Source organism: Branchiostoma lanceolatum, chromosome 1 (assembly GCF_035083965.1).
Source record: "Branchiostoma lanceolatum isolate klBraLanc5 chromosome 1, klBraLanc5.hap2, whole genome shotgun sequence".
NCBI classification, from domain to species: domain Eukaryota; kingdom Metazoa; phylum Chordata; class Leptocardii; order Amphioxiformes; family Branchiostomatidae; genus Branchiostoma; species Branchiostoma lanceolatum.
In genome coordinates, this window is record NC_089722.1 from 23487208 (window position 1) to 23512612 (window position 25405).

The 25405-nt window shown below is 41.9% G+C and overlaps 2 protein-coding genes across 2 annotated transcripts; both read right to left on the bottom strand.

Moving 5' to 3' along the window:
- Window positions 1-685: 685 nt before the first annotated feature.
- LOC136442660 (protection of telomeres protein 1-like) lies at window positions 686-8286 on the bottom strand. Its single transcript, XM_066439608.1, has 15 exons — window positions 8197-8286; window positions 7670-7777; window positions 7090-7198; window positions 6511-6653; window positions 5922-6062; window positions 5673-5786; window positions 5230-5300; window positions 4761-4890; window positions 4226-4398; window positions 3610-4061; window positions 3150-3306; window positions 2806-2924; window positions 2238-2338; window positions 1836-1895; window positions 686-1569 (listed from the first exon to the last, which is right to left on the bottom strand). Exons 2-15 carry the CDS (start codon window positions 7745-7747, stop codon window positions 1414-1416), a joined length of 2004 nt encoding a protein of 667 aa, XP_066295705.1. The 5' UTR covers window positions 7748-7777; window positions 8197-8286; the 3' UTR covers window positions 686-1413.
- A 436-nt stretch (window positions 8287-8722) lies between these two features.
- On the bottom strand, window positions 8723-22868 carry LOC136442672 (kinesin-like protein KIF3A). The gene is made up of 15 exons (XM_066439618.1): window positions 22774-22868; window positions 20714-20899; window positions 19992-20176; window positions 19443-19555; window positions 19094-19247; window positions 18766-18941; window positions 18264-18476; window positions 13848-14251; window positions 13499-13655; window positions 12985-13205; window positions 12480-12642; window positions 12063-12167; window positions 11750-11860; window positions 9660-9745; window positions 8723-9379 (listed from the first exon to the last, which is right to left on the bottom strand). Exons 1-15 carry the CDS (start codon window positions 22839-22841, stop codon window positions 9073-9075), a joined length of 2649 nt encoding a protein of 882 aa, XP_066295715.1. The 5' UTR covers window positions 22842-22868; the 3' UTR covers window positions 8723-9072.
- Window positions 22869-25405: the final 2537 nt, after the last annotated feature.

The following is a 25405-nucleotide window of genomic DNA, read 5'->3' on the forward strand; positions in this document are numbered from 1 at the left end:
AAAATATGAGTTGACAAAAGCAAGTAGAACCTTTCTATTCGAACAGGGTACTTCATTAAGCGTTGGATGGTGTAACGCAATGATAATTGACAACAGGTTCTATAGGTGATAATGATACGAAAGAGTGGAGGCCTCATTATGGCCATTATGTTTATACACCTCAGCAGCATACCCAGTGTGATACTGACCACACCTCACCTGCGCCGTGTCGGCATTGGCCCGATTGATTTACACACGCGTTTTCTGTGTAAATAGTGCCATTGGCTGTGTGTAGCGTACGTGTACATTGGCATGCTGGTGTGCCATTTAATTCTATCAGTTCAGGGGAGATTTGAGCGTTATCTTTCTTTGTTCCTGGTTCGTTACACTGCGGATAAGACCAGTCGGAGACTCGTGTATCAAGTTTCATCGGCACACCAGGAGTCAGCGTGCGACCCGCACACGTCAGGAGGCCTGATGACGTCATTCCAGACCAGGACCGCTGTGTGTTAAAACAGCTGATTGCGCTCTATGTAATGCAGGCCTCTTCAGTCAAACTTTGGAACGACGTGGTTCAGTCCAGTTTTGGGTAGCTTGCACTTGTACTAACTTAACAAAAATGGTGTTACATCTTGAGGCAGTTTACCAGCTATATGATACAAGCAAACAAGAAAGCTAAAAAGAAACAACTCCTAAAACACATGAGTACTAGTAACAATACATTTTTAATTCCATGATTAAAACAATAACCAACCACAAGACATCTGTATTATAAAATTTGCACATAGTTTTCAGTTGTAACAATTGCTGTAACCTTGTAGGTCACTTTGGATACAATACTAAATACAGGAGAGGTTGGGCATGTACATATAATGCACAGAAAATACATGTAGTATACGTCCACCTATGTGGGAGTCTAATACTGAGTTTGATACTGTCATTTGGTGCGCCCACCGTAACAGGCCGCTTGATAGAGCCAGTTTTTAAGTAGTTATAGTACATACCTTAGTTATTTTTGTTCTTTTTTTATATATTTGTATGTGTTGACCCTGAGGTAAACAATAAATGAATAAATAATACGTCTTGTAAAAACAGATCTTCTAAAACTGGTCACCACAGGACCAGACCCAACCTGGTGGTACCAGAGATATGTCCCAGAAGAAGTCTTCAACACACTTAGAGGGCTAGGGGTCACCATACTGTGACAGCTGGAGTCTGTACATAGTACATCCTGGAGAGAGATGTCTACAGACTGTGCTTTTTTTTTTATAATTTGACCACATTGAAATACCACCATAGCAACATGTGTAGCTTTCAATACAAAAGCTGGGTGGAAGATTTCTAAGAACATGCCAACTTGATTTTACATAGTCATGATTTCCCCGAAGACTACAAATTCAGCTTCTGCAACAGAAAGTTTCATCACTTCAAAGTCTAAGCTGCTTCCAGTGCGAGTGTGGTGTCAAAGATCTGGTACAAGGCCGGGCCAGAGTCCTTCACAGTGTAAGACATGATGCAGCATTCCATCCAGGGTGCAGCTGTCTGACTGGCAGCACCTGGACACAGCTGCTGCATGTATTCAGACAGCACCTGCAGTGAGTACAGCAAAGTAGAACATGTGTTGATGAACCTAGAGGCTGAGGGTTCAAATCATGACTATTGCTGCTCACAAGACTTACATACTACTTAGAAAAGGCAGCAATCTCTCAGTGGTCCACTGCACTTTGTTTATGTCTATTGTACATATACATGTAGCTTTGGGGTGTTTGTATCCTACAACCACCAACCATCTTAAGGAGTGTCAAATCAGTTTGTACACTCACACACATAGTCTAGATAAACACAAATAAACAAACCTGTCTGTCGTCATGATGTTGGTACAAGTTGCACGGTGGCAGGTCTTTGAAAAACGCCTCCTGAAATACCACAGAAAGACACAGACTGATAAGTGTACTCTTGGCTTGATAAATGTACAAAGATGTATTAAATAATACACTACTAGTATCAGTATCTTCAAAAAGTACAATCATTTGGCCCCTAAATCATCTGCTTTAATTTTTCATTTGACAAAATAATGCAGCTTTGTGACAGCTCACATTTTTACAAAGGTACACTACTATTATGCTTTAGCACTGGTATGCAAAGTCACTCTCTCTTTTTGTTGTTTTGGGCTGTCATAGTATCAATCAACAATGAACTGTGATAATGTAACAAATAACATTAGAATGTAGACCTGTGTTGAGGTGAACTATACTTACAGCATGCTCCTTCCACATGTGAGCCTCCAGCAACCCTGTCCCATCATCCAAGGTGAACTTTACAATATAGATGTACTTCATGGTGGGGATGACAGCAGAATCTATAGTAATAAGATAACAGCCCTGCTTGTGATTATTGCACCTTTTGACTTGTTACAAAGTATATACTTCCAGGCACTTTTGAACAGTTGCTGACATCCTGTGTCCATATATCGTCACATGTCCCAGCAAAGTGATTACGATTATCTATGAATAGTATGACCCAGAGGAAGGCTGCAGCTAAAATTAGCTGACAATTCAATTCAATTCAATAAAATTCAATTCAATAACTCATGAATTTTGGCTAATATTGTCAATAATGACAATATTGTCTAATAGCCGAAATACATTTAAAAGATAAACATCATGTGAAGTAGATACTATACATAACAATTTATGTGTTTATTTTTCAAATACAGATGTGCTTTAGAATAACTTACAATATGCAAAAAAGCTAATTAAGTTAAGCTAATTAAGGCACAGATGTACTGTTACAATAGTTTGTGTTTGAAAATCTAAAAGTGCTTACCCGTATTGACATATCTGGACTGTGTTTTCTTACATCGAAGACAAGGAAAACTACTGTTTGAGCTCTCCCTTCCTTCCTCTTGAAAATCGTTCCGTTTCAATGAAGATGGAATCTCTATACTGAGTGAAAGAAAGATGTTGGCTGGTGAAATTTGCAGATTGGAATGTCAAAAAGTCATAATTACATATTGCTTGTCATTTTCAATGTTGTCCTATAATGTACCAAACAAAAACATTCTTACATCAACAAACAAACAAACACACACACACACAGATGTTAACGCACGACATACAAAAGAACATTCATATATAGACAACTTTACAAATTGAATTTCCAGTCCTTACCAATAGTTACAGGTATAACAGAAGAGGCAGCAGAACTCCCGGACGTCCCTCGGACTGTAGTCCACCAGCTGTGCCCTCAAGCGGAACTTAAACGGAGTGTAGTGAGTCAACACGGCGTGGATCGGCGTCACCTTGATATGATGATGGCCTGTGATTACTACAGGAAAAAACATGGTCAAAAGTCTCATGCAGATGTCACTGTGAACCCAGAAAGGGTTAGGGCACCAACATATGAACAAGCCAGTTTAACTATGGGAGAATGTAAAAAAAAATTGAATAAGAAACTCTGAAAAGACATGGATTTTACCTTTTTAGCCAAGATATCAGCTCTACATAAGTACATGCAAAAAATTTAATTTCTCTGAGACTACTGAGACTACCATAAATGATCACAATGCCCAACTAAAATCACCTTTTGATAGCATTTTCACAATTTTCATCAAAAAAAATGTTAACCCACCTGTCCCTGTTTCCTGTAGGCACCGTCTGTCAGTGCTGTTAGAGCTGCTAGCAAAGCTGCCCTCCGCTGGCACAATGCTGTTCTTCTCTTTCCTGTTACTGTTTGTTTCATGCACATTGCTATTCCTCTCCTGTGCAGCATTGTTCCCTTGTGCCATGCTACCTCCTTGCTGCACAGTATTGTCTCTTCCCTGTGGATTGCTGTCCCCCTCTTGAGGCATGTGATCCCCTTGCTGTACATTGCTATCCCCCTGTTGAGCCATGCTGTTCCCTTCTTGTGCATTGCTATTCACCTCTGGTACATTACTGCCCCTCTCCAATAGCAAGCCATCACTCTTATCTGAAGTTTCTCCAGTTCTAGCCTTTTTTACAGGGCCATGGACAGCAGCGTCATCTTGTTCACTTGTAGATACTCCTGTGGTGGTACTTCTATCTATGACTTGCTTCATAACACTGTTGGAAACAGATGTCAACATTTAAGAAAACTGTTTTTCCTATAAAGTTTGATATTACTGGGCTATATTTTTATATAATCTATTGTCAAAACCATCAGTTGTTCTTATAATCATAATCAATTTCAAATAAGTGCAATATGAAACAAACAACAACAAGCAAACCTCTTCAAGTCCTGTAGGTTGGGGTGATCTGAGGAGAGCGTTGTGAGACCCCGTCCGTATGATGTCCCCTTGTGTACTACAAATTCCACCAGTTGAGCAGACGGTCCGGCCTCGTTGTCTGGGGGCTTGTACTTTGCAACATGCAGGTTGTTGATTCTAACAAAGTCTCCAGGCTACATGATAGAGGACAAAATATAAAACGTTAAGTAATAAAAAATGTAAAAATGTGTACTATGAAGAGTATGCACTTTCACAGACCACAAAAGGTGCTTGCATCACAGGTGAGATTTATCATTTCTCTCAACATTCAAACACATTTGAATTTGCTAGACTATGTGTTTAAAAATAACACTTAAATCATATTGGCAGAAGTGCAGAAAACATTACTTACTTAACATTTCAGTACAAGTACAGAGTTGGTGTACATGTATGTCATGGTGGCACTCTGCTTTTAAAAATGCAATACAAACAACTCACAAAACATGATGGAACATAAATGTGTGCAGCTTCCTAACAACATTAAATATTGTCTGACCTTAAATCTAAGAGCAGTTGGCACATGGTTGTCAAAGATGAACACATCCACCAGGTAACCTTTGACCTTCTGGGCTAAGTCAGCTTTCTGGTCCAGGGAAAGGTCGTGAAGGTCAGCCTTTCTGAAGGGTCTGAAGGAAGAGAAATTTTATAACATAATTAACAACATTAACGAAAAACAGTCTTTATTTCTCATGAAGGTTTGTCTATGTTGGTAGACTTCAAAGAAACCGAAAACTGATAGAGACCAGGACAGTTATTATGGTATTGGTCTCAACCATTTGGATTTCAATGTTTTGTTACATGTACCAAGGAGATTTTGTACTTTTCTGAATGTTTTACATGCATGCTCCTTATGTATGTGTATTGTTGTGCGGGCATACCATATTCTAGGATAGTGTTGCTTACAATACTGGAGGACCTGCCATGTTTAAAACAAGAACTAAAGATATAATATTGAAATTGATTACTCTGCTGGTATGGTGCCATCCCAGACCTGGAACAGTACACATTTCTCATCAACTCTGGCCATGGACACAATCTGGACAGGAGGAGACAAAACCATGTATTTAAAATGTATATTTCTAACATTCACCTTTGTTCAAAGCTCAATAAAATTGTTGTAAATGACCTTGGGATCTGAGGTTAGTGCAAATTCATTTATTCATCAATTTTCTTAATACAATGGGAAAAGAGGTTTTTGTGATGTTTTAAGTTTGCAGTTAAACTTGAATCAATTCTGTAGTACACTAGTATGGGAGGTGAATATTTGTAGTGTCATGTATTCAGGGTGGAGAGGTCACCGAGAAAATAAAACCACTGCAAACATTTCAAGATTTACAGTATCCTCTATTGTTTGCTGTGTTAGAGCTCATGCGGTACAATAAAGCACAAAGAGGTGATAAAACTGTACCTGGCAGGACAGATCATAGTACTCTCCCTCCGTGACATCAGCGAAGGTTGGGGGGTCACTACTCATCACATTCAACTCTGGGGTCAGAGAAACCCACTGGCGGAGCTCCAACACCTGATCATAGAAACGGACATGCATCAGTTCTCTCTATCTGATGAAGTGAAAATCTAGCAAGAGGTCAAGATGACAACAGAGTTGTAAAATATCTAACTGCCTTTTTAAAACTTTATATATGAGAAGTGATAATACCTTAGCTTCATCTTTAGGTCCAAAGGTGAAGTTTTGCGAGTCGCTGCGAGGATTGGTTGGGGCGCCCTGTCTGCCATCAAACACTAGACAGGAGAACCCTGGACCCTTGTTACCTTGGGGTGTGTCTTTAAAGTTGTCAACCTGTGCAAGGAATATTGGACTTTCTTAATTATAAGACACAACAAATTGATATAGATATATACATGTGGTAGGTAGTATTTAAGTCAACTGCCATGTTAGCACCAATATTTCTACTCAGTGAAAAGGGTCTGAAAGGGAGGGGACAGACAGGTAATTTATAATTTAAGTCAGGAATCCTAAAATTATGGTGTTCAGAAAATCAAAATGAAAGAGACAATGAAAAACAAATGTTTTCATTCCTTTCTTCTACTTATGAAATATAAATGGGACAGTCATTTAACTGTGCTAATCTATTGTTAACCTTCTTCGTGCTAAGCTTTTGGGATAACAGTCGTCATCATCATCATCATCATCTTCGGTCATCTGCGCAACATTTGTACTAGTGAGTGGGTTGGGAAGCAGGGAGAAGGTTAACAGTTAACCCTCCATAACAAAAGATACCCTTCACCTTAAGCCTGTGTATCCTGACAATGTCCCCAACTGACTGAATCTGCGGAAGGGTGGATTCTTCCTTGGCAAAGAACAAGCACTTCAGTCCCTCATCAAGGTTCCCCACAGATGGGTCGACAAGTTTAGCCACCATACAGTAATCTGAGAGATGGCATATAGAAACAGGGATTCCACAAACATTTGAAATGGTACAAGTTATAATGTTATACAACATGTCAAACATGCTTGTAGCCACACTAGCCAGTAGCAACTTACACTGGTAATGAAAAACACAAGAAAGAGCCAAAGAATTCAGTAATAATTTTACAAAAATTGAGGTCTTTATGAACTTCTTCTTTCCTTAACCTAATGTAGCTCATTGAACATGCCTTGTCAAAATCTCAAATACAGTAGGGGCCTTTTAAGACATCAAATATCAAATGAAGTCAGATAAAATTGTACTTAGACGTTATTTACTTGTTTGGTGTGATACAGCCTGACGTCGCAGTGTGCCTGCAAAGCTGGTGTGTTAACTTGTTGAACAGAGAACAGTAACGTTTATTAGCGAGACAAGCTTATTTCATTCTGTGTGACTTACCTGTTCCTCTTGACGGAAATGGTGGCTTGAAGAACTTGACAGCTGCATATAAGTTCACTGTTGTCCTGACTTTCACATCACTCAGCTTTGTGTACTCGTAGGTCCGACCCTGACACATGTAGAAACAGCATTTGTCAGGACTCAAATTGAGTCAACTACTTTTTGAATAGACAAGGTGACGCCGAATTGGATACCGGTGTATTTTCATCAAGACATATCGGATTATATGCAACAATCTTTATTCACACAACAATAGCAAGTACAGCAATTTCCGTAAGGTCTTCTACAACTATACATGTACATGTACATGTACATGCAAACAAGTGGATACAAATGAATTAACCTACATACAAGAATATAGGTAATTCAACATGTCGAGTTTAACGTATCACTTATAGTTATACACTCACGCACTCACTATCCGGTTTAACATCTACAGTACTAGTTAAAAACATTCTTTGATATACATATAATTGCCTATTTATCACTTACACCACTAGTTCCTAATGTCTAAACGTTCTTTGATATAACGTTACATTACCTATCTGTATTTTGTACACGTAAGGGTTTATATGCTTACAGTTGTTGTTCTAGGAGGGGGCCGAGTGTTGCCATGTCCACTGGTTGAGGGCCCAGCACCATCCTTTATTCTACTCATGGTGGCACTGACAGTATCACCGTGTCTGACCTAACATGTAAATGTAAATAAATACATGGTTACATATGAATAAATTTGTATAAAAACACATAAGCGTATTACATGTATGATGCAAGGTTCAATGATGCAAATTATGAACATTGTGCCTGCCATTCTACGGTGTACCCAAGGAGCTTATATTTCTAGCAATGGCAAATTTTGGAATAATTATGAATGTGCTCCTGCCGTCCTGGCATGACATACTCGCAGCACATTATTCTGCGCGCGGCAGGGCAACAAATTGAGAAGGGTAACCAAATTTATCCAGCTCCGCCCCCCTCCCCAGGTTCCCATGATTTTGACAGTCTTGCCCACGGTTTCTGGTTCTGGGCTCATTCAAGCCATTAAATTTTCAGCTAACTTCAAACTACTCTCTTAATGTGTTGCTGAGAATAAGACTGGACGTTTACCTGTTTTTCGGCGTGTTGTTCTGCTCTTTAAAAGTTTGAATTCCCGCCAACATACCCGGAAGCCGCCATTTTGAAAACACTCTTGTGTGGTCACAAATATGCAAAGTAGTTTTTCAGAAACGTCTATAAGTTTCGTCTGTGAGTTTTTACAGAATCTAACGTTGTGTCATTCTGATAGACGTAGCATATATAACAAATTTCATTGTGTGGTAGTTCATTGTTTTGGATATAAAGGTATACAGATGCAGACCTTTAAGCTTTCCCAAATATGCAAATTTTGTCGTATACCAGTATGCACAGTTTAGATGTACAGGTGTGCATTATACAAGAGGATGTTGGGTTGGAGATCTGTTTGGACTAACTTAGTAGATGTGTATAGGGTTCGGTAGTAGGGGAAGGTTGATAAGATATGCTCAAGTCTTCGGTATGTGTTTTAATGCTTTTGTGATTTCCTTACTGTGGAATAGCATACATGCATGTTTGCTTAGACCCGGTCAGGATGAAAAAAAGGCTGTTCATAACACACTTTCAAAACGAAACTTGACCTTTATTGAATATGATACAGGAAAAAATGAGAAAGATTACAGCTTATATGTATCTAATTTGGGTATACCAAGGAACTTGGGAACGGGCAGCACTGCTCTTGATATTCCATACTGTTTACAGCATTTGTCCATGCCAGCTTTAATATTTTTCGTTGTAGTAAAGTCCTAGCTTATTAAACCACGTGCGAAACTGAAATATTATAGTATGTATCACTTATTACTTTCTATATACATGTATAGTGGCAGACCGATTGTGAACCAGATAGGACCAACATTTTAATTATCTCTAATAAAGGAAGATAGATGTTGTAATGTACAGATATTAAAGTCTCTAGGAGTCCTGTATCACACGGGACATCGTCTCTCCATCCTCTTTCATCGGAGGTTCGGCCGTCGGATGCAACTGACTGGTTTCCTGATAATATCGCCTCGTGTAGAAATAAAACAGGATGATAGGAAAGATGGGCAGACAGAGAAGCAGGTGAAACATGACCAGCAGTGTCACCCAGCCTGCGCCCTTCCCCCGCACGCTGAACCAGGCGTACCCCGGCCGCCTGTACCAGGTCCCCGTACAGCACACCTCACAACACTCGCAGCACGAGGTCTCCGTACCAGCTTCTATCGACGACAAGGGATCTCTGCAATAAGAAGTGAAATATTCTGTTAATTAGTAAACTTTCGAGCGAAAATTGTAATTTCAGGCGGTCAAAAGTCCTGGGCGGACTATATCAGTCGCTTGCTGACAGAAAATCACATAATACTGAAAATTGATAATATGAGTTTGCCGCGTCCCCAATTCCCGCTAATTTGTTCGACATGTCGATAGCGGTCCTCGTGATAAAATCTAGCGTCTAATACTATGAAGCAATATAGGGTCATACAGTAGTAACTCTTGCTACGCAAGTGATCACCACTTACCTGTGTTGCAGAGTTGTGGATCCATGGTTTTGTTGAAACGTTTGAGCATCATCATCAGCCGCTGTTGTCTTAGCCTCGGCCCGAGCCTATGTAACAAGTAAAGATTTTTAACAAAATCGTGATACATGATTCTTCTTAACGATACAAAGTCAATTCGATACAATTACATGGAAAGATTGTATATAAGGTTTAGTTTGGTGAGCCCTGTCATTTGGTTCACGATTTATCCCCTCTTTTTTCCGGCGGAGGCAAATGTAATAGGCCTTTAGTCAAAGATGAGCAACAAAATATTCACAATAAACCCAAAAAAAATTCACAGTGCAAGTTAGTAGATACTGTATTGAGCACCTGCGTCTATTCTTCCACCACATATGGTTTTTCTATTAGCCTGTTATCCAAACCTATAGATAGGCTGTTATAGCTCCCGAGTATTCTCTGCGGAGAGGATACTCGGGAGCTATAATAGGTTTGGATACCATGCTAGTTGACTTCGCCAAGAAGTCTATGTTTTGACGCTTGTCTGTGTGTCTGTTAGTGAACAGAATAAGTCGAGAACGCCTGGATGGATTGTTGTCGTATTTGGTGTGTTGATGTGTATGTGGGAAATCTCAAGATGATTAGATTTTGGGCGAAGTACTTTGCATAATTAACGAGAAAAGTGTAAAAATGTGTTACATTGTATGAGTGTATACTAGCTCCATGGGTGCCAGCTGGAACGTGTTACTTGTGTAGGGGAAGTGTTACTGGTGTAGTAAGGAGATATTCCCATTGGGTCAGGGGTGTTTGACTGTGAAGCCTGGCTGGCACAAATTGGCTTCTCACTGACTTTCAGATCTTGATCTTGTGAAATTGCACTGTTCCTCAAGGCAAGTAGTTACCTTCGCCGAGAAGGTTATGCATAAGGTAGCGTTTGTATGTATAAGAAGACCAGCATAACTCAACAATGCCTGGATGGGTTGTCTTGATATTTGGTATGTTGGTAGGTCTTGGTGAGACCTGAAGATGATTAGATTTTGGGCCCCCTAGCGGCTTGTTAAAGTACTGCAGCGGAAATTCCTGTTTTGATATCTCATGTTTTGGATATGCTATGGAACCGACTTTTGAGTGGTAGATAGCTCTTTGGAAAGAGAGTAAAAGGTATCGGTTTGGACACCCTAGCGGCATTTTCTGGGACTGCAGTAGCAGGTTTTGCTTCAGACTGTGAAAGGGAATAACTCAAGAAGGGCTTGATGGATGGTCATGCTTTTTGCTAAGTGCACTATTAGCTTGAGTGATGATTTACATGATTTAATACTTATTATGCAAATCAGTATCTAATTTGCATAACTAATGATGAAAATTGATACATCCTCCAAATTCCATAATAGGACTCTCAAACATGTGACATGACCGAGGAAGAGAGAAATAGTAATAAATATCAACTATGCAAATGAAGACCTCTTTTGCATAATTAATGAGAAATACTATAACTCTATAACTTATGTGGTGCTTTGTTTGATTGGATGATAATGATGCAAATCAGATTCTAATTTGCATAATTAATGAGGCAATTTAAAAACCTGCTGTGTTCCATGATATGACTATTCAAATATGCAAACTTGTAACTGAGGTAGATAGGAATGTTGATAGATAGAAAATATGCAAATGTAGACTAATTTCTATAATTAATGTTAAACTGCTATAATTCCATACTAGTTAATGACGGCAATTTCATACTTGTGTCGTTTGGAAGTAGTGTGAATGTGAACACCATTGAATCAAATTATGCTAATAAGGAGCTTATTTGCATAATTGATGATAAATGTTAGCATAACCCTCTTTGTTTAGCTCATAGTCATAGTTTGGACAACTTATGTTATTTGGGTGAAGACGACCAACTGGTATGATTCATAATTGATGAGAAACACTCCCAATACGTCAGTCATAAAAGTTAAGATCATTTGGCGAAGTTATGAGGTCGTAGAACTCTTGTTATTGATGAGAAACACTCCTAATACGTCAGTCATAAAGGTTAAAATCATTTGGCGAAGGTATGAGGTCGTGGAACTCTAGTTTTCTATCGAGTGACTTTACTTTTGGTAGAAACTCACCCTAGTTTCCTCAGCAGCCTTTGCCTGTTCCTTGAAAGCCTGAGCGAGGAAGTTTATCTCTATCTTCAAGTCTGCGTAGTTTGTCTGCAACTTCTTGAGTTCTTCATGATACTGATCGAAAGAAAAAAAAGTAAACATGACATTTGTCAAAATGTTATTGAACTTTGTCATTGAATTCGTTGAATACGATACACGAAACTTTGACATCGTTTCCAAATGACATTTTAACACTGATAGCTATATAGGTGACAAATTTGTCATTCAGAAAAAGATCAAACGTTACGCTAATGTACGTATGTAATAGTTAACTCACACTTTTATCAGTGCTGTCATCTCTATTCTTCATGTCTTGTCGAATATTCTCCAAGTGGGACTCCATCTCGTGCCTCAACTCTCCGTTCAAAGTTTTCAGGTCCTCCTTAACATTGCAAACGAGTGAAATACGTACTCATGGAAGACATTGTTTTAAACCAAGTGCCCAATAAAACGTCAAACGCAACAGAACAATGATTCTACAATCATTCAATCGACCCTCACTGGGCTAGATAATGATGAATGATCATGAAACTGTACGGTAGGCCTTTTAGTTTTGTATTTGTATCGAATTGGCCGACCTAGCAAATCCAATCTTTCCGATGATTCTGCAGATAGCTCTTTTGGTTGGCAGTAACGTTACACAGAATTGTTGGTAGGTGAAAGTGAAGATAATGATAATGGGCGGCCATAATACCATTGCCATGTTCATCTGTTGTACGTGGTCGCTGAGCTGACCGGATGTGTCGTCACGCGTGTGCTCTTCCGCCGTCTGCTCTTTGATGTCCGTCAGCAGCTGTCTGGTCTGCAGCTGTTCTTCCAAAACCTGCTGCTGCTTGCTGTGAACCTCTTCTAGCAACCTGCGTGAACGAAGTCGAGCTTGTTCATCTTTTAAAGTCTTTAAAGTCACAACGTACAGTGGTGAATAAATATCAAACGACGCCGTCAGCGAGAGAAAAACACGGCTAAAACGCCCATGGTATTTATCCAAGATAATTTATCACACACTGTAAAGTCAGATACCTCATATGGACGGTTTGAGTACTGTACTATATCAAACGTGACATTAGCAAACTGTCGGCAGCATTAGAGATTAAAAACCTCTCGCTAGTTTCTCATGTGCTTCACACAGTGAAACCTTCAGTAACATATTAACAGCAATCATATGTATAGTTACATGTATACAGTATAACGTTACGCACTTGTCTGTTGTCCCCACACTCTCCTTTGTTTGTTGAGCCTCCTGTTCGCTCTTCTCCTGTACCGTCTGCTGGAAGCCCTTCAGCTGTGCCGAGATCTCGTCCTTGATCTCTCGGCGCTCCTCCTCGAGCAGACCGTCCAGCTTAGCGCGGAAGTCCTGGGCAGTGTTCGTCACGCTGAAGTTCACCAGCTCACGAACCTTGTCTACGTCAAATGATTCCTTCTGTTGGAAAAATAGCCTATCTTAGTTCCAGCACAAGTAAGGGATTTCACATTCCTTCTCTCTAAACAGTGTTGACTTCCCTCCGAACTTGAGATAGCAACATATTTGCTGATAGTGTCTTGTTGAATAAATTGATTATAGTATTCGAGTCATGGCAATTGAAAAGCTTGGCAACGGAGTAGGAAAGATATGTAGCTTTTGTCTTGTATTTGTTTAAGACAAGGGCATATAAACCATTTATACTGATAGAGTCCTATTTGATAGCTTATATGTACATTGCAAAGGGTATTTACCGACTCGGATGTCAGTGATGCCGTGTCTACTTCTGCCTCCGTCCCGACATCTGAAGTCTTCCTTGCCGACCTGAGTCTTTTGCCGTCTGCACTTTTCTTACGACTCTTCTTCAACGTCTTGATCTGTCTCTTCAAGTCACCAATGTCCTTCAAATACCTAAAATGATAACACAGCCGGTTAAGTTTGCTGGCTTTTGTGTGTTTTTGTTGGAGGAGAAGAAAACAAGATGTACAAATTGTGGGAAATGGATAAGCCAATAACAGAAGTAACTTGGGAATGAATTAATTAATTGATAAAGGAAGGATTGGATTGGATTGGATGGACAGAAGGAATGAAGGAGTGACGTACTTGATCAGGAGAGACTCCAAAGGGCTGTAGTTAATCTTCGGCTTGACCTTGACCTTCTTGGCATCCGAAGCGAAATCGAGCGACCTTCTTGTGTCCCTTAGCGACTTCTTAGACGGATCCACGTTTACAATGAAAGCCGTCTTTGAATTTCCCGTCAGAACCCTCTTCAGCAGCATAGTCAAACTGCTGCGCCTGAATTTGAAATCCTGGCGGTTTTTAACGGACAAATCTCGGATGACTTCTTTGAGGTGCAGGAGGGACATGTTGATGTTGGCTCCCTCACGGAGACCCTCGGCGTCCTTGTTGACTTCGCCTGCGGTCTCACTCCCTGCCAGATCCACGAGATACAGCTCTCCCGTACGGCCTGATTCTATTCCCTCTTTGTGGAGAATGCTCACCACAACCTAGAGTGGAAAAAGAACAGTTTATAAACAACTCTTAATTCCAATATGACTTTATCAATGTGGACGCACAGCATCTTTTCTGTCATCTCGAGACAACTATATACGGCGCTAACGCTTTACTTTAATACATTTCGTACTACCAGTGACAGCCGGGAACAGACCGACTGGCAACCTAGAAAAGATGGGTGACGACAGGAGAGACTGTGGACACCCAGGAAAGACTGGGACCCGAGGCAAACGGGCCCGCAGCCCAATCTTGCAGCCTGCTTGAAGTCTTGTAGGCACTCAAACCATTGCACCTTTTGACATGACGGAAGAATACCCCCAGGAGCTTCCGAGAGGGGGGGCGGAAGAGAGCTCCGTTGGGACAGACCTAAGAACGACGACTCGGACTGATCCCGGACCAACGATTCCCGGTACAACGTGTATTTGTGGTAAAACCTGCAAGAATAACAGAGGTCTTAAGATACACCAAACAAAGATGGGGTGCTTGCAGAAACAGAGAAACCTCGATCAACGCTCGAGGCCGCGAGGCCTTGGTGAGACGGAGGAAACCCAGAGGCAGGAGGCAAACCACAGCCCTCAGGGTATCCAAGGGAGAGGTCAGCACCTAGCAGGCACCCAGGGATCCAGTCCAGTGGTGAGGGAGTCGGTTGGCCGCAGTAGTAGTGAACCTAGGGTAGAAGAGGCTGAAGAGCCGAGGAAAGGACGTGTAAAATGGCCCCAGAGCAACGCGGAAAGGCAGTGGGAGCAGTTAGATGACGATCTGGAAAGTGTTTTGGAAAGTGTACTAGCAGGGAGCGCAGAAAGGAAGCTTGAGGCATTCGTGAAAGTCGTGTACAACATGGGTCTGGAGAGATACGGAGAGATAGAACTAGGGAAAGGAAGACCTCAGAACAATGTACCGAACCGCAGAGAGAGAGAGAAGCAAAAGATAAAGAAAGATCTCAAGGCCTTGAAGAAGAGATGGAAGAAAGCTAGCCATGAAGAGAGAGATGCGTTGAGTTCACTTAGAGAAGAGCTTCGTGCCAGGCTGCGTAGCCTGAGTAATGCTGAGAGAACCAGAAAGAAGAGACGTCAGAAGGAGAAAAAGCGTGCAGAGTTCGTGTCGAACCCCTTCAGATTTACAAAGAAGATACTTGGTGCCAAGACAAGTGGGAGGCTAACGTGTAGCAGGGAAGAGGTGGAGAGTTACCTGCAAAAGACGCATGGTGACACAGAGAGAGAAACACCACTGGCTGATAGACCTGCAGAAGAGTTCCCAGACCCAGAGCAACCAACTAGGGAATTCGACTGTAGCGAGCTGAAGTTAGCAGAAGTGAGAGAGGTGATTAGGAAAGCAAGGGCAGGATCGGCACCGGGACCGAGTGGAATACCCTACAGGGTGTACAAGAAGTGCCCGAAGCTTACAAAAAGGCTCTGGAGTCTCCTGAAAGTAGTATGGCGAAAGAAGAAGGTGCCGCAGGGATGGAAGAGGGCAGAGGGAGTGTTTTGCCCGAAACAGGAGAACGCTGACAGAATAGAGCAGTTTAGGACCATATCCCTCCTGTCAGTAGAGGGCAAGATATTCTTCGCGATTGTAGCTAAGAGGCTTCTGGAGTACATGATGGCCAATGCCTACATTGACACTTCCATTCAAAAAGGTGGCGTGCCTGGCTGTTCGGGATGCCTGGAACATACAAGCATACTGTCCCAACTCATCCAAGAAGCTAAAACTGGAAAGAAGGATCTAGCAGTAGTCTGGTTAGACCTGGAGAACGCCTACGGCTCTGTCCCACATCAGTTGATAAAAGTAGCACTGGAGAAGTACCATGTCCCGGCAACAATACGCCACCTGATTGAACAGTACATAGACGGGTTGAAGATTAGATTCACCGTAAATGGTCACACAACTTCCTGGCAATGCCTGCAGAAGGGCATCATTACTGGATGCACTATTTCTGTGATACTGTTCGTCACGGCTATGAATCTGTTGATGAAACCAGCTCTGTCCCAAGCTAGAGGGCCGAAGACCAACTCTGGGATAAGACAACCGCCCCTGAAAGCCTTTATGGACGATTTGACTGTGACTACGGAAAGTGTGATCAGTGCTAAGTACATGCTCAGAAGCCTAAGCAACGCAGCCAGCTGGACACGAATGAAGTTCAAGGCCAAAAAGTGCAGGAAGCTGGTGATGCGGAAAGGGAAAGTATGTGACAGGATACAATTAGAGATCCAGGGAGAGAAAATACCAAACATAGCAGAGCAACCGATTAAAAGCCTGGGGAAAAAGTTTGATGCAACACTGGGTGATAAGAACAACGTGGAAGAATTCAAACAGCTAGTACGCAGAGGGCTGGAAGCCATAGAAAACAGCGAACTCCCAGCAAGATACAAAGTTTGGTGCTACCAACATGGCCTGTTACCGAGGGCAGTATGGCCAATGTCCTTGTATGAAATCCCCCTTACAGCAGTGGAGGAAGTGGAGAGGTTAGTGAGCAGACACTTGAGGAAGTGGTTGGGTGTGCCGCCGGCCTTAACGAATATAGGACTGTACAGCAAGTCTTCAAAACTGCAGTTACCGTTAACATCGATTGAGGAGGAATTCAAAGTAGCAAAGGCTAGAGCCCAAGTGATGCTGCAAGAGAGTAGGGATGAGAAGATCAGTCAGGCAGGGATAAGGCTAAGATCTGGAAGGAAATGGGCAGCAGCAGAAGCAGTTTCAGAGGCAACAAGCAGACTAAGACACAAAGATATTGTCGGAGTGGTAGCCCAGGGAAGGAGAGGGCTGGGAGCAGGAAAAGAAGGTAGCCAGAGCTGGGGCAAAGCTAACCCGAGACAGAGGAGAGAGATGATCCAGAAAGAGGTTAGGCAGAGGGAGGAAGAGAACCGGAGAGCTCGAGCAGTAGGTCAAGGGGTCCAAGGTGCGTGGACAAGATGGGAGTGAGAGGAGGGTAATGTGGAAGGAACTATTGTTTAGGGAACCCCTGAAGACAAGATTCTTGCTGAAATCTGTTTACGACCTTCTGCCAACAGCTGCCAACTTGATGAGATGGGGAAAGAGAGAAGAAGACAAGTGTGAGCTCTGTGGGAAAAGAGGAAACCTGAGCCACATCCTAACAAGTTGCCAGGTAGCACTTAGCAGAGGGCGGTACACATGGCGCCATAACCAAGTACTAAAGGCCATAGTCAGTGCAGTGGAAGAAAGGATGAAGGTCAAGGGGAGAAAACAAGGTCCGTTCATCAACTTCGTCAGGGAAGGAGAGAAAGGAAAGACTAAGGGCAAACAGAGAGAACAACTAGGAATCTTGGCGTCAGCAAGCGACTGGATGTTACAGGCTGACGTAGGAAAGCAGCTGGAATTTCCAACAGACATTGTAGCAACAAACCTAAGACCTGATTTGTTGCTTATTTCTAGGAAGACAACACAGCTGGTGATCTTGGAACTTACGGTCCCTTGGGAAGACCGGATAGAGGAGGCACATGAGAGGAAGCTAATGAAGTATCAGGAGATTGTAAAGAGTGCCAAGGAAAAGGGGTGGAAGGCACAGTACTTCCCAGTAGAAGTAGGATGCCGTGGTTTTATAGGTCAGTCCCTGTGGAAGGCTCTGGGCGCTCTAGGAGTAGTAGGAAAGAAAAGAAGAGAAGTGACCAGAAAGATAGCAGAGACAGCCACCGACTCATCCTACTGGGTATGGCCACAGAGGTCCAAGAACTAGGAACACCCGTCGAGCAGCGCCCGGCCAGCGCTGTTGCCCCGCCGCCCGGAGGAGTACTACTTGTAGGGGCGAAACTCCGAGGAAGGACGGAAAGTAGCTGAAGACGACGGGAAGCAGATGACCTTCTGTATCATGTAAGTTATACGCATTCATCAACCAAATATGACTGAGACAAGCTTTGTTCGGCCATGTTGGGCAAGGCATGTCAACAGCAATGTTGTTGGACAATGATGATGAAAGGTCAACGTGGTCAACCTGCTCGGAATGTATTACTAATACATCATTTGTTCATGAAAAAGAGGTGTTTTCATTACCTGGAAGACCATATGAGACCGCGAGCTGCGTTCATTGACCTCCGTAGCTCTGCTTCTCCGCGACGCCGATGCTTCAAAGAAGACTCTGATGGCGTCCATGGCGTTGGTAATGTTGTGTTTCTCCAGATTGTTGGCGAAGAACAAACTGTTGGACGGGTCTTCTCTGATGTCCAGCGACGGGCGTTCCTTCCTTGGCACCGTCAGATCAAATACCTAGTTGAACAATCACAACAACATAGTAATTTCAAAACTAATCGTTTCGTTTTTGATATCGGAACCGGCTCCCAACATTTCAGTTTGTAGATGCAGAAATGTTTGCGGTGGTTTTATTTCTATCCAATAGTGTAGCAGTATGTGACTTTTGCGCTGGCGCGCACTTAAAACCTCGGCGGACGCTCCATAGTACACGTGATCTGCTAATAAAAAAAGAAGAGATTGAAACATTTTCTTGACTATCCTATCCTATTCTATATGACACGGTAAACATATATGCTTTAGTTACCTTTTCGTTGTAGATTTCAAGGACACTGACGAAGAAGGCGATGTTCCAGTCCTGTTTCTTCTGAGACTTCAGAAACAGCTGTTTCAGTGCTCTGTAGATGATGCCTTCTGTTTTCTCGTTCAAGTCTCTGTCCGATGGTCCTGCCATGGTGTAAGTTTTCCCCGAGCCTGTTTTCCCTACAATAGACCAGGCAAAAGATTCAATTGGATTTACCTAACTCAACCACAATTTTCTTATCTCGTAACTCAAAATTTTCTTACCTTCCTAACCCACAATGAAGTGATTTCATAGATCATTTGATGGTTTGATTAATATTTTGTAGGCTTACCATAACACAGTATGCAGCCATTGTACCCCTCCAGTACTGCGTCAACAATGGGACTGGCCATGGTGTTGTAAATCTCTGCCTGCGTGGTCTCTTCGGGGAACACTTTGTTGAAGATAAATTGTTGCACGCCATTGTTCTTTGTAGGAACGGACACCTGCAAAACGTATGATTTAGTTTTTACAACCATGTTTTAGGATTTTTTATGATTCTTGATATTTTTCACGCACAACGTGAAATTCCCTGAAATGTGATCATCAGATACACTACCACGGCCTTTAGTTATGCTATCTAGAGGGAAAGAGGGAAAATACCATAAGATAGATTAAAATGTATTTTCGAAGAATTTGACCTGCATGAGACGCGTGTCCACAGTCAGGCAGCCCTGCTCCTGCTCTTTCTCCTCTCCCCGCAAGGGGCGCACCCGGATGACCACCTGTATTCTGTCATCCTTCTGCAGCACTCCTGTCAGAAGCGACAAAAATCGATCGGTTACTGGGAACCAATTTCCATCCTCAATTCACTTTATCCCAGTGACTCATATATATACATGTATAGACTAGAATTGTGAAGAGAAAAGAAGCGCTATTTTTTCAATCCCAAAGTTGCGCTGCTAAACTACAGTATTTCTAAGAATTGTTTGATCGGATAGCCATGGAAATGTGAAGTAGATACATGTGTTACAGTGCAGGCTCATATTGGCCCAATTTACACATGCGTTTTTGAGTGACACTGGAGATGACGTAGCGGTCGGATCCAAATCGACTCCAAGCAGACTCCAAGTTGATTCATTGACTTGGAATCGACTCAGAAAACGTGAAAATTGGGCCGCTATTTAGATACTACCAGTGATCGCACTAGGTTAATTAACTATGACCACATGTGATGCACCCCTCCCCACCTGTTCCCCCCACCACCACCCTGTCCAGTTCGGTGACCAGGTCCGAGTAGTCGGCCGCCTCGCACAGCAGCAGGGAGTCCCGGAAGGCCTTGAAGGCGCGGGCACCTCTCCTGGGGAGGATCTCTAACAGCACGGACGCGCTCTGCTTGGCGTCGTTCTCAGGGTCCGTGATCTCGTCAACATCCCTGTATGGTCAATATAGGGTCATTTTCAGTCACGTGACTCTGACGTCATTTAGTGCCCGCCATGTTGATGGGTTAAAGGCACGTACTAAGTAAGAACAGTTGGTTTCATTTACTTTATCATTCATACCGTTTGCTTCTACCGCAAAAATTTGAATCATGATCTTATAATTATACGCTTCGAATGACAGGTAGCCATATTGGATCTGTCTCTCTATGGGAAAAGGAAACAGATTAATGACAAATGAATAAACAAACTAGAGTTCTACGACTTCGTGCCTTCGCCAAATGATGTTGACCTTTACAACTGACGTATTCTAAAGGTGCAAGAGATGTCAAAACCGGAAGTGCTGCTGCAGTGTCTTATGACAACACCTACCAACATACCAAATATAATAAAGATCTATCCACAACTTCGTAAGACGTGCACGTGCTGTTCACGAATCGACCAACTCACAAACAGATACAGACAAACACACAAACAAACACGCATCTCCAAAAGCATAACTATCTTGGCGATAGTAACGCAAACAGACCTACCTGTCGTTGATGACCCTTTCGTGCAGGAGATGGTCCAGCACGTGACCAGCCTGTAACCTCTGCACGATGTGGTCACGTGTCAGCCGCAGTCTATCCCGATGTTCGTTATCCATCTCACCAACATCCGGGGACTCTGCGCTGTCACTGCGGGCCGACTGCGGGGCGTCATCTTCGTAAAAGCTTGATCTGTGACATGATATTTCTTTCAAATGATCTTCAGAAATATATATTGAACACTAGATCTCTTTGAAGTTACATCTAAGGCGATACCTACACAGCATAACAATAATCATGCAAATCTCCTTGTACGTGCATGTAGTGTGAGTCCATACATGTATTGTGCAAGATATGCACAATGTATACCACTTATTTGCTATTTCTAAAAAGTTTATTGTCATTTTATAGTTTTCAAAAATGCTGTGATGTACACAACTCTGCTCATCACTTGGTTGTGGCAAATATGTCTCATTTTCTACAGTCACCATATTTCTACTAGTCCTACTTCCTTTTTGATAGATTAACTTTGGTTGGTGTTCGTCATATACATATTTTTGTGGCAGAGACTGTGACTGCCATTCTCGAGAAAGGCCGTTTAGCCATAGTCGATGTTGTAGGGCTGTTGTGAATTAGGATTTTACCATGGTCAGTACTGACCGACGGAGGCCATATATATATGTCATATACATATAGGATACTGTTGTGTTTGTATTCAAGGCTTTTCTGTGCGTACACTGAGCTTTGCTAAATAGTTCTGTAGTTGAAAATAGTTTATTTACTCTCCACCTGCTTCAGCTACCGTGTAATCAGCTTTTCGCACCAGGCTAGGATCTCTGCATATGGACTGTACCACCGTCATCTAACTCCAGGAGGGTGGGGATTTCATTTTGGGAGTAATAAATTACCTGGCGTTCTAAAAACAAGGAGGGAGAGCGAAAGTATTGGCGTTTCCTACATGTATGTTGTATTTCGCTCTCTTCACTTTCCAACAGCTTTTAGCGGTGTATTTGATCCCATTGCACCCACTTCAATTCTTTTAACAAAACCGTCAAGAGCAAACATGAGCCCTTGATACACACCAATACTTTACAATAGCGGTCTCCCTGCCCCTGTAGACACAGCGGTTGTGCAACTATTTGCAATGTCATCGGTTGAAATCTGTAGTGGGCTCTTGATGGTTGAGATGGATTACAATTACAAACCCTTTCCATAAGTCATGCAATGTTCTTTTCTTCATTGTTGTTTGGTTTACGTAGACCTTGTTCCAATGTTGACATTAGTACCATAGTCTACATAACGATTGTCCCGTAAAGTAGCAGTGTAGCACACAAATGCTTCAGCAAAGTATTGATTGGTGTTGTCGCTACCAGTTCTATATTCAACGTTATACCTACTGGCCTTAGATAAGGACAACGTTTTATTCGAAGCAAAACATCACAGCTTGTTGTTCGTCATCAGGTGTAACTAACTGTATGCAATGTCAATGTATGCAAAATGTTTTCTCATGACGATCTAGTTGATAGGACACGGAAGAAAAATGTGACATCACCATAGTAGGTACAATAAATCGACTAATCAAGAAAGATGATTGACAGCCCGTTATTTGGGAAGCCCTCGTATGAACCAAAGTCACGAATGGCTGTTGGACCGGGACAATAACAAGGGAGAAATCAGTTATGAAGAAGTGTGTCACGGGTATCGTGTGCCGCTCGGGGTATCAAATATAGATCACAGTCCCAGATCAGAAGTAGAATTTGGTAGTATTGCTGTCAACATATTTGCTTATTTAATAACTTTAAGACGGACTAGGTGTTATGTAGAGCCCATACAAATATTGTTCTCTTTACACGAAACAGCTAGCGCGAACCTATTTTCAGTGTATTTTTTCATGGCAAGATGAATAGAAAGTTTTTGTTTCATTGTATTCATTCAGCTAGGTACGATATCTCAAAGTAGGACAACATTACATCTGCACTTACATTGCACAATATGACCTAATTCTTACGATCATCTACTTCACAAATACCACGACTACTTGACACCTGTATTCAAAAATATCTCACCTGGACTCCGTCCTCAGGCCAGCATTACTGCCGCTTGGAAGTTCTTCACAAGATGCCCGATTATCCATTTTGTCATTAAAAAGCTGGAATCTCTCTTCTCTCTGACGAAACCCGTAGTGTTATGTAGCATCCATTCCAAAAGCAGGTTTTGTGAGTCACCGTGGTTTAACTAGTGTTGTCCTCGTTGCTACCGTTACAGCCGAACTGGGACCCTGTGCCCGGGCTCACAATACGAACCTTGTCAAGTCGCCCCGTGTGTATTTTTAGCGGCCACGTCACCGCTACTCAGGTAGCCCGGCCGTTGGTCGACACGCTCCGGCTAATGGAGACTGGGTGTTGAGAAGAAATCTGACTCCCTGGCGCACTACTGGCGAAACACGTGCCTCTTGTACGGAGTGTGTTGAAAGAAAACAGGTTGTAGATATACTAGTCTTGCTTCAGTACTAGTGTGTCCAGGAGATTCTTGTTCTCTGTCGTCAGTGTCTTACCGTAAGGTAACCAATGTAGAGAGGTCGGGAAAGTCTTAGCGCATGCAATCACGTCTATATAAGTATAGATGCCACAGGAGGGAAATGCAAAACTACATTGCATGACCTCGAGCTCATTCAACGACTTGCACATTGTATCTTGAAATCTCAACACGCACAACAGTAGATATACAGACACAATAGCACTCACAATAGAAACAGTCCGTTCTTTGTCTTGCTAGAAAGATTCTTCCCCGTCATTCTGGATGTGATTGTTCCGTGTTATTTGCGTATCCTAGACCACTTGACAACCGAATTGAATGTACATGTAGATATATATCGGAAATGACACCTTGCGTTGATGTGCACGCAACGCTCATTCATTCTTAATACCTGTCTAAAACACCTGTTGTCGGTCTGTGATTGGTGCGCTAGCTGTCTGTATAGACCGTTATTACGACTGACTTTGGACGATAGAAGGTATTCATAGAGGGCCTAGGGTTGACCTTTATTTGGTCGATAGTACAGCAATTCGAGCATCTACATAAAATGCTATACTAATGTCTATAGGTGAAACGCAACCATTAAAGTCCGAAAAAAGTATTAAAAATGACCTAGGTCCACATTGGCAAAAACACGCTGATACCAAAAGAACTAGATGATTCCTGGTATTTCGACTGTACAAGTGCTGATAAGGAAAGGAATTATATGATTGTAATATCTTACCATACCTGATTGTCAGTGATGACAATAAAACAGACCAAATGGCACAGTTATAACGCTTTTTAATGTAAATGGCACGGCAACTGAAAACAACATAACTGAACTCGATCTATAAGGAGTGTTATATAAACACACACTGCACAGCCACAACAGATTGATATTCAATGTAGCACAAAGGGACAACACATTGTCAATTAAAGTTTACTTTCATTACTAATTGTACATTGGTGATCATTCCAGAACAAAGAACTTGCTGCAATAATTGTTGCAAGATATACCACGATTCTACCGAAAGCAAAATGTCACACTCCGGCACAAAACATATTCCTTCAGTGACCAGTAAGTATTTTACACAATATCAATTCAAAAGTCCCTGTGAGGGCACTCCAACATAAGGGCACGAAATCCCCACCTGCAACCTGATTTATTATTATTCAGTATATGTATAGATATCTAAGAGAGTACAGAAATCAGTATACTAGTATTTTAAATCAAACAGGATATGAGTTCTAATACGAATCTTACTATTATGGTGACGTATGCGAATATGACCATTTACATATGTCGTAAAATCAGAGTTATGTAAAGAGCAATGAATTAACAACCTGACATAGGTACATACACAGCATAAATGTTATGTATGTACATGGGCGTTTCCATATTTGTAAAACGCCTGCACGAATCGGTAATACAATGTACAACACAAAATATCACATCATGGAATTACAGCCATGCCTGAGTATGGTAATGCATATCTGGGTATTTTCTATATTATAACATACACGCCCAAAACACACAAACACACACAACGCACGGAAACAAAAACACCAAAAAGATACAGAAGCCTGGTATATGTAGCTTGGAGCAAACCAATAATCTGCACGATACACGAAGTCAAATAAAAATATCTTTAACGTTAGGTAACCAGGAAGTGCATGCCATTGGTGTTTATATAGACTCATGGATCGAATGTCCTGCAGGAATCAAATAAACATTTCTGGGCAAAGAAATACATGGTCCATGTCCAACTATGGCAAAAGTAGGATTTTTCATAACTCAAGGATCTTGTTCCACGTGATGTTCTCTTTCGCCTAACCATGTCGAAAATTAAAAAGTGCGCAAATTTGTTGCCATCTTTTATCATCCATGTCGATTGATTTGCCCTAGTATTCCAGTCGTATTTTTTTCCTGTAGAAGTACCCGTGGCACAGCATAGCTAATTTTGGATATTTCAATGAGACATTGCAGAGGCACATACCCATTGATGATGAACTGTCGATTATGGATTCACGTTACGATTTTTAGTAGCGTGAGATATCTTGCTTTGGAGATCATTCTTCCACGGGTAGTGGGTGGACTGAATTAGAAAGCGTACGCTGCGCACGCGCAAGACGCGCAAAACACTCGCAATGCAAGTTAGACTCGTTGTTTGAATCACTTCG